We start from the raw sequence: 12,092 nt of genomic DNA, 5'->3' as shown, positions 1-12,092 counted from the left end.
GAGATAAGGGTTTAATTTCATTTTGTTACATGTGGATTTCCAATTTTCCTAGCACCATTTGTTGAATAGGCTACCTTTTTTTCCAGTGAATGTTTTTGGCACCTTTGTCTAGTATGAGATAACTGTATTTATGTGGGTTTGTCTCTGTGTCTTCTATTCTGTACCATTGGTCTACATATCTGTTTTGGTACAATACCATGCCATTTTTGTTGCTATGGCTCTATAGTAGAGATTAAGTTCTGGTATTGTGATACCTCCTGCTTCATTCTTCTTGCTAAGGATTGCTTTGGTTATTCTGGGTCTCTTATTTTTTAAGTGAATTTTGTGATTGCTTTTTCTAGTTCTATGAAGAATGTCATTGGGATTTTAATAGGAATTGCATTATATCTGTATAACACTTTTGGTAATATGACCATTTTGACAATATTAATTCTACCTATCCAGAAGCATGGGAGGTCTTCCATCTTCTAAGGTCTTTTTCAATTTGTTTCTTTAGTGTTCTGTAGTTTTCATTATATAGGTCTTTCACCTCTTTTGTTCCCAGATATATTTTTTAAGCTATTGTGAATGGGGTAGTTTTACTAATTCTCTTTCCGTAGATTCATCACTAATGAATAGGAAAGTGTTTGATTCATGTTTGTTGATTTTATATCCTTCTAATTTGATGAATTCATTTATTAGTTCTGGAAGTTTTCTGGTGGGTTTGGCTCTTCAAAATATAGAATCATGTCATTGGAAAATAGTGATAGTTTGAGTTCCTCTTTTTCTATTTGTATCTCTTTAATTCTTTCCTCCTGTCTAATTGCCCTGCCCAGCCCTTTTTATGTTTTATTTAGAAATATTATTTCTCTGAGTTGCTTAGGGCCTTGCTAAGTTGCTGAGGTTGGCTTTGAACTCACTCATCCTCCTGCCTTAGCCTCCTGAGACGTTGGGATTACAGACATAGGACACCACACCTGGCCCCAGTTACTTTTTTCTAAATGTAAATTTTGAAAGTAGTCATCTGAATTTATCACTAATAATTGCCAAAACATAGCAAAAGAAAAAAAATACCTGCTCCTCCCTTTCCCCCCAATTTCCCAAATTTGAATATAATACTCCTTGCCTAATTTCTGTGTTATTCAACAAGATAGAAGTGGCGTTTAAAAGCACTTTTTAAAAAGAAAATTTTTAAGTGTAGATGGACACAATACCTTTATTTTGTTCATTTATTTTTATGTTGTGCTGAGGACTGAACCAGTGCCTCACATGTGCTAGGCAAGTGCCCTACCACGGAGCCACAACCTCAGCCCCTTAAAAGAACTTCAACAGGAATTTTTGAAAAATTAGTTAACATTGGTTAAAAAGAAAATGACTCCTAATTAAGAATTAAAAGAAATCTAGTAAAATTTACCCAAGCCAAAGTGATTCAAGACTTTATTAGAGGAAATAAATACTACTTTTAAATGAGTTTGGAAAATAATAAATGGAAATCCAAATAGTATTTAGAGAAAAAAAGGCAGATTCTACATAGCTTTTTTACAAAATACTTAATGATGCGGAGAAAATGACAAAATTCAATGGCATTGCACATTTTCTTAACCAATTTTCTTAAAGAATACCCATGAAATCTTGCTTTCTAAAATTAAAGCCCTCCTCTAGCCCTCATCCTATTCACTTTGTGTGCGGCATGAGACACCACTGACCTCCTTTTTCAAACTGTTTCTGTCCCTGATTTTTGTGACATTTTTCTCTCTTAGATCTGCCTAATTGCTACTTCTCAGTTCCTTCTTTTAATGCTACTCCTTAAATGTCAGCAAATTCCTGGGTTGTGAACTCCCAATCTTTTCTTGTTCTATGCAGGCTCTTAGTGGTAATCTCCTCCACAGAATGTCCACCATCTCCTCGAGAGAGGTGAGGGAGTCCTGGCTCAACAGCTCTAGCTCAGCCCTCCCTTCCGGTCTCAAGACCCAACTTCTCAACTGCCCGCTGTACTGAATGTATTTAAAGAGACTTTAATTTTGAAATCACACCTCGAGTTTAACATGTACTGAACTTCACAGAGGTATTTAAATTTCTCTTATGATGCCATCTGAATCGCCCATGTGCTCTCACAATTGTCCATGTCGTTTCCTTAGATTCATTTCCTAGGGCTGCCGTAACAAATCACCACAAACTGAATGGCTTTCAATAACAGAAATTTACTCTCACAGTTCTGGAGGCTAGAAGCCCAAAATCGAGGTGTCTCCAGAAAGCACAGGGGGTGACTCTGTTCTATGCCTCTCCTATAGCTTCCAGTGATTGCCCAAGCTCTGCCTCTGTTGTCACATGGTACTCTTACTATGTGCTTTCTCCATGTCTTCATTCCCACTCATCTTTATTATTTCTTTCAAGACAGGGTTTCACTGAGCTGCTGAGGGTCTGGCTAATTTGCTGAGGCTAGTCCTACTTCAGCCTCCTGAGTCCCTGGGATTACAAGTGTGCACCACTGTGCCCAGCCATGTGGCCTTCTTATAAGGAATCTAGTCGCTAGACTAAGGGGTCTACCCTGTTCCAGTATAAATTAAACTTAAATACACATACTCTTTAATTTATGGTAAAGTTACATCCTAATAAGCCCATCGTTAAATTGAAAATATCATAAAGTCAAAAATGCATTTAAGGGCTTCGGATATAGCTCAGTGGTAGATTGTCTGCCTTGCATGCATGAGGCCCTGGTTTCAATCCCCAAAGCTCCCCCCCAAAAAACATATTTAATATACCTAACTTACCAAACATCATAGTCTAGCAACACAGCACTCCATAATTGTTTGCCCTCACAGTGGTATGGCTGATTGGGCCACTGCTGCTGCCCAGCATCACAAGAGTTATCATACTGGGTATCATTAGCCCAGAAAAAAAAGATCAAAATTCCAAGTTCAAAGTGAAGTTACTACTGAGTGCTTCTCACATTTGCCCCATCATGAAGTCAAAAACATCATAAGCTGAACAATGTTAAGCCAGGAACCATCCATAATTAAATATGCAAATAACTTATTTCTAAATATGCTGAGGTTCCAGGTGGACATGAATCTTGGCAGATACTATTCAATGCAGTACACTGACCAAACTTGAAATTTCATACTTTTCTGTTAACCCACATAATTTAAATTGATTATCTCTCTTGTCCAAGTCATATTCCCTTCTCTCCACAGCTATCTTCTTTGTATTTCCAGTTACTTTTCTAAAACATATTTAATCCTCTCTCTCTTCTGCTTGAAGTTCAACTGTGCTTCCCTGTCAGTTTCAGCTGACCTTTAAAGGCAAATTCTAGGTGATCCATTTGGGATTGTATGTTAAAATGTGTAAGACTTTAAGGTTTAATATCTCTGTGTACTCATCCTATCATATCGTCCCCATCAAAATTTTTCATCTTAAAGAAAATGTGGTATTGTTCCACCATAAAAAGAGATGAAATTCTGTCATTTGTGGTAACAGGGATGAAACTGAAGGGCATTATGTTAAGTGAAATAAGCCAGGCACAGAAAGACAATGTTCTCATTTATATGCAGAAGCCAATAAAAGGCAATCTCAGAGAAATAAAAGTAGATTAGTGATCACTAGAGGATAGAAAGAGGAAGTGAGAGAGGGATAGAGAAAGGTTGAACGATGGGTACCAAAATACTGTTAGAGATAAGTGCCAGTGTTCTACAGCATAGTAGCAACTATACTTCACAGCAGTTTGAAATATATTTAAAAAAAAAACTAGAAGAGAGAACAGAGAAGTTCAAAACTTCCTGACACAAAGGAATGGCAAATACTGAAAGAGATAAAAATGGTAATTATCCTGATTTGATCATTACACATGGCATACATGTATCTAATTCACAATGTATCCCATAAATTCATTATTATGTGTCAAATCAAAATAAAAAATAAATGCAAAGAAAGAAATTTTTAAACTAGTCATCCTTTCATATTATGCTAAAATAGCCATCTTAAACTAGAGAACATGTCTCTTCTGAATTTTAAAAGAATTTTAACATTTATATCTTTAAGGTTTACTCTTTCTTAAAACTGATATTAATGAGTACACCTAGAAGCCATGAGCTTTTCTTTCCTATCTCTCCTTTCACGATGACTTTTTCCCACTTTACAAAAAAGGAAGGCCTGTTTCTCACCCGAGCAAAAGCTTCTGTGAATCCCAACAGAGACCATTGTCAGTTACACAATGTTTTTCTGCCTGTACCACTGGTTGAATTGTAAGAAATGAGGAACACTGGTGTAATCCTACTTTTTCATCAATTTTAATGAGATTTTTATGTACTCTTATTTTTAAAGTCACAAAAATTCATTTTAACAATAACTAACTCATTCTTCTTTCTTTCACACAGGTACATAAATCAATTTTAGAAATCTCATACATACTTCTCAATAAGAGATTATTCAATACGATCTTCCTTCCAAATATGAAAACTTTTTTCCAAAATCTGTGTATCTAAATTTGTAAAATAATTTTCCTGCCTACCAATTCTTTCATCATCTAGTTATGAGAAGTGATTCTTTAAAAACCATACAATGTGAACTAGAAATATCAAATGCAGTTCAAATAAAATAGTTAAAGCAAATCAGTTGGTTTCCTCTTCTACCCACACTTTGTTCTTTATGTCGTGAAATATGTCTTTCTTCATCTCTATCTGTTACAAAATAACCTGAAGAAAAATATATACATAGCTTCTATGTGTATGCAATTAGAGGTAAAGACCAGTGAGGATTATCTAGGAAAGAAGTCAACAAAAAAGAAGAGAAGATGAACTACAATAGCATATTAATGTTCCAGCTAACACAGAAATAAAAATTTATAGTAGTTGAAATATAGACATGTATTTGAAATACTTCGTTTCTAATATTATTTTCAGCATTTTAAATGTGAGGAACATTTATACAATACAAACTGGTATGATTAAGAGGCAAGTATAGGGTCAATTAGGGCTTATAGATAATTCAAGAAATGAAGAAATATTCTCTTCAGGTTTTAGGGCTTGAATCAGACATTTGACAGTTTGAATACCGGACTTTATAGTTAATGATCCACTAACCCTTAACTTTGCTTTTAATAGATTTTTTTAAAGCATTGCAGAAGATCAAATAAGGTCAAGCAAAAGGTTAGAAGTAGCAGGTTTATTTAACAAGCAATTATTTAAAAATCTACCTTGTCCTAGGGCTTGTGAAGTACAAAGAAAATATTTAATTCTGACCTTGAGAACCTCACAGTGTACGATGACATCATCCCCACATTGCTTCAAATATCCCATGTGGACTGATATCCATCTCTGCACAACTGTATTTGTGAATGTCTCCTTAGTCACACAAAAAAGTACCTATCACACAAGGTCTTACAAATACTGTGAACTGAGTCTACACACACATAAACAAAAAGAAATCATTTTTTGTGTGTACCCGCTACACAGAAATACCTGACTTCCAGATTTCTATTTATATTCATGTCATCATCATGAACCTAGTCTCTTGTAATAAAAATTTGGAAGTCATTCCCGATTCTTTTTTTGAGTTACCCCAAACTCCATAAAATTCACCGAATCCTGTGAATTCTTGTAAAGTGTTTCTTTAACCTCTCTTCCCCTTTAGTCAGTTCTAATGTCACCTATTAGAATAACTGTGTTCTTTATCTACATGCTTTCATGATGCCCCTCTTCCACCCATCCTCTTATTATTGCTAATTCTCCAAAATACAAATCTATCTGCCTCTGTTCCTCATTTCCATAATAGTCCGCCCTAACTCTTCTCTACAGCTTCAAGTCCAAACTCTGAAATATAAAACCAGCAAAACTTCTCTCTACTCATCATGCGCTTCCAGACCCAAACACCATCATTCTTGCCACACTCTGAACCTGTCCCCATCCACATATATGCACCAAAATATTTGCTGAATATATCATGTTCTTTCATGTCTTTATACTGCTCTCCAGGCTTAGAAGTCCAGTACTTCACTTCTGTCAAAGGTCTGTTAATCCCTTAAGATTTAACAAACTTCCAGTCCTTAACCGCCCAGCCCAAGTTCAATCTAAGCATAGTACTATGTTCACATATCCTTATGTTTTGATTTGAATATAAGGTCTCCCCCAAAAGTTCATGGGTGAGACAGTGCAAGAAGGTTTAGAGGTGAACTGATTGGGTTATGAGAACCTTAACCCAATCTGAGAATTAATCCCCTGATAGGAATTAACTGAGTGGTAACTATAGGCTGGTACTGTGTGGCTGGAGGAGGTGGGTCCCTGGGGGTATGCCTTTGGGATATATATTTTGTCTTTGATAAATGGACCACTCTCTCTCTGCTTCTTATTGTGATATCTTTGGCCACTTTTCTCCACCACACTTTTCCACCATGATGTTCTGCCTTATGTTATGCCCCAAGGAATGGATCCAGCTGTCTATGGACTGAGACTTCTGAAACCGTGAGCCCCCATATAAATTTTTCCTCCTCTAAAATTGTTCGTGTCAGATGCTCTGTCACAGTAGTGAAAAAAGTTGATTAAATCACCTTATTACTTATTGTTCGGTATTTATTTAGATTCTTCTATGAATATTCATAGGACCAGTCTCTAACTCATCCATACTTGCTATACATAAAGAAGAAGCTTAATAACTGCTTGGTAGCATACTATATTTTAAGATAAAATCAAAGCATTCATTAAAACATCATATGATATTCCATAAATATGTATAATTTTATGTTTTTATGTATCAGAAATATGTGTTTTTAATTATTAGAAAAATGAATCAATAGGATGAAATCTATGCTGATTCTTATCATAAAAGGTTATTCTGGCTTTATAGACCTAGAGTCCATCCATTTCTGTATTTTTTTAAGATGCATCTAATTTTCTTCCACTGTAATTCAGTCTTCACCATTCTTATATAGACTTATAAATTTCTTATCTAAGTGAAGACTCTTGATACTGAGACAGGATACTTGACCCTTGAAACAGGCATAAATTAGGAGAATAAAAAAATAAAGAGATAAAAACACCAATAGTCTTAGAATCTGTAAACAGTCATATATGTGACACATTCTTGGACCAGGTAGAGAATGGGAAGGAGCTCATTAACAAATACAAGTAGTATTCTCTTAAATGAAATCTGCAAGTTACACAGGTCCAATGTGAAAATCCATGTATTCCAGTTTAGAAGTGAGAAGGAAAGGAAATGTATGAATGTGAGGAGACAAAAATGGATAAAAATGGATACAACCGGGGCTGGGGATATGGCTCAAGCGGTAGCGCGCTCACCTGGCATGCGTGCGGCCCAGGTTCGATCCTCAGCACCACATACAAAAACAAAGATGTTGTGTCCGCCAATAACTAAAAAATAAATATTAAAAAAAATGGATACAGCCAACATGGACCAATGTAGACCAAGTGTTGGACAGTGGAAGAAAAGGAGTAGATCTCTAGAAGAAATGTGAAAAAAAATTCAGATCTTTACTAGTCTATATCCAATACTCTATCAGTCTGTTTGTGTGTTTTCTGGGAAAGGGAGTTTATTAAAGACACACCAGCTATATTTAATACAAATTACCTCAAACTTAGTGGTTTAACACTTATTCATTAGTACACAGTTCCATAGAGCAGAAGTATGGGTGGTCTTGGCTGGGATCTCTACTTAAAGTTTCATGAGGCTGAAATCAACGTGCCAGGCCTCGCAAATCTCTCATTTGGAGGCTTTAGAGAAGATTTACCTTCTAACACATTGAAGTTATTGACAAAAAGCAGTTCCTTGTGGTTGTATAAGTAAGGTCCCTGTTTTCTACTTATAAACTAGCCAAGATCTCTCTAAGCCTATTAATTCTTATCCAGTGATGTCTTCACTAGAAGTCAACAATGCAGGCTTTCTCTCAGTTAACAACCATCTTGTGCTTCAAGTTATCTTGTGACTTCCTGCGCTGTCACCAGCTGAAGAAACTGTACCTAAAGGACTCATGTGATTAGATCAGATCCACCTGTATAATCTCATTATTTTGAAGAGAACTATACCATATAAACACACTAAACAGGGGAGCAAATCCCATATTTGTTGTACCCAGGATGATGCAGGATGTGGATACCAATCCACAGGAAATCTTGGGACCATCTTAGATTTCTGACAACTGTGAAAGCTACACTTTTATTCTCCTAGTGATAGAATTCAATGATGGAATCACAGTCATTAAGATCTGATATTTTAAAAAATTAACATTTGCTGTTTGTGGATTTTAATTTTTCTGTGACAAATCTACATTCCACCAAACTATTCCCATCAAATGTTAATGTTTGGATTATTCTATTCAGTTGCAAAAGGGGGAAAATAATAATATTGAATATATAAGGAAAATGAAAATACTTAATCTCTCCCCTGTGGGTATCTTCTCCTGGGCCCATCTCTATTTTTTTTTCTTCCTTTTTAAGTCCAAAGAGCAAACCACCTGGAGCCCCTGTCATAAATGAATATGCTGATGCTCAGCTACACAACCTGGTGCAAAGGATGCGACAAAGAACAGCCCTATACAAGAAAAAGTTGATAGATGGAGAATTATCCTCACCTGAAGCCAGCCCACAAAAGGGTAAGCATGGTCCCCTTAAAGTACCAGGAAGAAGGAAGTCATAAGGAGATATGATTTGCAAAATGCAAATCATGCAATTTGGATCCCCCACATAGATCCTGAAACAAATGATTTAGGTAAAAATAGTTTATTTTGAGAGTGATCCATACATGTGTGTGGGTCTGAGAATGTATGCATACACACATGTACCTAAGAGATTTTGGAAAGTTTGTTTAATAACAGATAAATATGAATCAAATTGTTAATTACATAGGATAGAGTTGAAGATTTCCTTATAGTTCTATAAGGAAGATTGAGTTTTCAAAAGGACCTATGTGTTATATGTTTATTTTTAAAGAGGTGAGGCTTAAATAAAACAGTCTTTATAGTTTGACAAAGACGTACTGAAAATACTATTTTGAGCTTTGTTTACCCATGATTTGAAGGATATGTGTGAAAGATATATACTTAAGCACCAAACTAAAACCTGGAGGATGGTGTGCATTTGTTTTGTAATACCTATGTGGTACTTTATTACTGATTTTTAAACTTGCCACGCATTTCTCAAATTACAATGTTTCCCTTACTTGGGTAATTGTTATCGTTTTATTTTACTTTATTTTTTAAGTATACATTTAAAGTGTGAAACATGCTGTTTTGATATAGATACAATGAGATGTCACTATTTTAATCCTGAGAGTTTTGCCTCATCTCCCTGTATTGAGAGAAGAAGAGTTTCAAATGTTCTGGATTCATGAAATCTAGATTTTGGTGGATTAAGCCAAGTTTCACTAACCTATTTAAAATATCGTTTCTTTTTTTCCCCTATAAAGCAAAGCCCACAGCTGTAGCACCAACACAAGAAAGTGATTCTAAGCTAAAAAAAGAAGATTACCAAGGCATGTTGTGTTGGAAATTCCAGAAGGCTCCTCTGAGAGAGTACCTGAAAAAAATTAGACTTCCAGGAAGCATAGATTCACACACAGGTACCACAAGCAACCCACTGGGAGGGCTGGCTATCACCAAGAACCCCTGTGACCCAAAGTCACAGGGACCATCTGTTTTCCCCAACCGTGTTCTGAATGTTTCCAGAAAGTATAAAGTATTAGCTACATAATCTGCAAAGGATTATTGGCCCCTCTCTAGTGGAGAGAAGAAATAATAGATTCCTGACTATTTTTAAAAGGTGGCCTGTCTTACACATAATTACCTTTGAAAAGAAGGCCCCAAACCACTCAGCAATATGTACACACACACACACACACACACACACACACACACACACACACACACACACATTCATAAAGCACCCATCTTCTTCCAGGGCTTCACACTGTTAATTATCCTAATTAAACAATTTCCTCCTATGGTCTCCCTTGGGCAAAGGAAGGCCATAGGTGAAGGGATGCAGACGGCCTTAATGGGCACATAGTCTGCTGTCCCCGAGAAACAAGCCCTGGCAGGATTTGGCCTTGCTCTGGGCAGGCCTGCAGCTCAACCAAGGAGCAGCAGAGACCTGTTCCTCCGTGGCTGAGCTGCAGGGGAGGCCTGAGCAGGGTCTCTCTGACTTCTTGGGTTTCCACTTTCCTGACTCCATATAGTGTGGTTACCCACTGGGATAGAGTCAGTGTGGCCATGAGACAGGAAAGAGATTGCCCACTGCTGAGTTAATAAGTTCAGTTTACCTTCCTCCTACCGTACAATGCTTCCCACTTTAGCAGCAGAATTGTATTGAATGTTTAATAGAGGCCTTAATGCAAATTGCTTGTCTCCAAAAGCTAGTGTCTCCATTTGATCAAACTAAGCAAGAGAATTATTTTACAATCTTTGTTCCATGACATTTGGATGACTCCGATTGTTTTTCTAGATCGACTCTATCTTCTGTGGCTCTTACTTGTCACCATTGCTTATAACTGGAACTGCTGGTTTATCCCCCTGCGTCTCTTCTTTCCATATCAAACACCAGACAACACACTCTACTGGCTTATTATGGACATCATATGTGACATCATCTACGTTTCCGATATGCTGTTTATCCAGCCCAGAATCCAGTTTGTAAAAGGAGGAGACATAATAGTAAGTGGAGTTTCAGAAAAGAAACTAACAAATGAACAATATCTAATCAGTCTACAAAAAAATAAACTAGCAATGTGATCTTATTTAATGTTCAATTGGCTATGTCTGCATGGAGGGGTCCTTAACCATAGGACACCATCAGTAAGAATAAGAATAATGATAGAATCAAAAATAAAAAAAACAGTTGAGTGTGCACTCTGTACTGAAGAGCATGCATGTGGCTGTGCCTTAATTTCCTCTTCTTTTAAATAGGGATACAAATGGTACGCTGATAGAAAGGTTAAATAAATTGATGTATGCCAAGTGCCTAATGCTGTGCCTAGTGCCTAGTGGGGAGTATTAAATGTTAGCTACGTTATTATTTTAACTATTCACTTATTATGTTTCACGCCTTTCAAGGACACCACGAAAAGGGGTGTTAACAGTCCCATTTGGAGATGAATAAACTGAGGTTTGGAGATTGTGAATGATTTGTTCAATGCACAAAAGCTAGAAAGTGTCAGAGCCAGGATTCAAATGCTGATTTAAGTTGGCAAGTTTTCCAGAATTTGTTAATACTTGAGGATACAAACCTAGTGCGAAGTCTGAAATGACAAAACTATACACGTACTTTACCTAGGTAATGTTTTTTAAATGTATAAATTGTCCATGTAAAAAAGAAAAACAATATACATTGCTCTAGTAACAAAGCTTCAAACAGCATGCAAAGCAATTTTTTATCACATTGTAGTCTGCTGTTCACATCAGTAATTTTAAAATAAGGTGGACATTACTTCACTCATTAAAGTCTACTCTACCTTCTAAGAAACAGCATGGTGTTGAGAGAATATACTGGACTCTATTTTTTTAGGACACTGACTGTGTCTTGTGTATCATTATATAATCAGCACCAAGCATTGTGCCTGCACATAATACAGAAATCAAGTCAAGGTTTTAGACCTGGTCATGTTGGGAAGACTTAAAAAGCAAAAATGTTGTGATGCTTTTTAATCAGTGTCAATTCACTGTATTCCCCAATAGAGTGGCCACCAGGCACAAGTGCCTACTCAAATTGTAATCTTAATTGATTATAATTAAATAGCATTTAAAAAATCTAGGTTTTTTTCAGCCACCCTATTCATATTTCTGGTGCTCAACAACCTCATGTGGCTAACAGCTACCATAAGGGACTGCAAAGAAGATTTGCAAAATATGCTATTTGTAAAATATGCTATTGGAAAGTGCTGTAAGGGACTTCGAGAGCAGTAAGCCTTTAATATCCCCACCCAGAAAGCCATGCCACAAAGAGGAACCACACACCTGGCTGCCATGGGCAAATTACAAGCACACCACAGCACAGTTATCTTGTATTTTTAACTGACTAGGATATCTTCTTTTCCAAATTCATTACTTCCCATTTCTTATGATCAAGTGGCCTGCCTCAGGAATTAGCATTGTCATCCTTAGGAAAAAGCACCTT

The 12,092-nt window shown here is 36.4% G+C and overlaps 1 protein-coding gene across 1 annotated transcript in view; it reads left to right on the top strand.

Moving 5' to 3' along the window:
• CNGB3 (cyclic nucleotide gated channel subunit beta 3) overlaps positions 1–12,092 on the top strand; it is a gene marked incomplete at both ends in the record, with an annotated part of 150,011 nt that overhangs the window by 56,542 nt on the left and 81,377 nt on the right. The window contains 3 exon segments of the mRNA XM_081265730.1: positions 8,424–8,578; positions 9,391–9,543; positions 10,425–10,633. Of these exon segments, the coding sequence (XP_081121856.1) occupies positions 8,424–8,578; positions 9,391–9,543; positions 10,425–10,633 (517 nt within the window).

Source organism: Spermophilus citellus (assembly GCF_964194105.1).
Source record: "Spermophilus citellus genome assembly, chromosome: 14".
NCBI lineage: Eukaryota > Metazoa > Chordata > Mammalia > Rodentia > Sciuridae > Spermophilus > Spermophilus citellus.
Note: the sequence above shows the minus strand (reverse complement) of the source record. Positions and strands in the feature narration are given on the sequence as shown.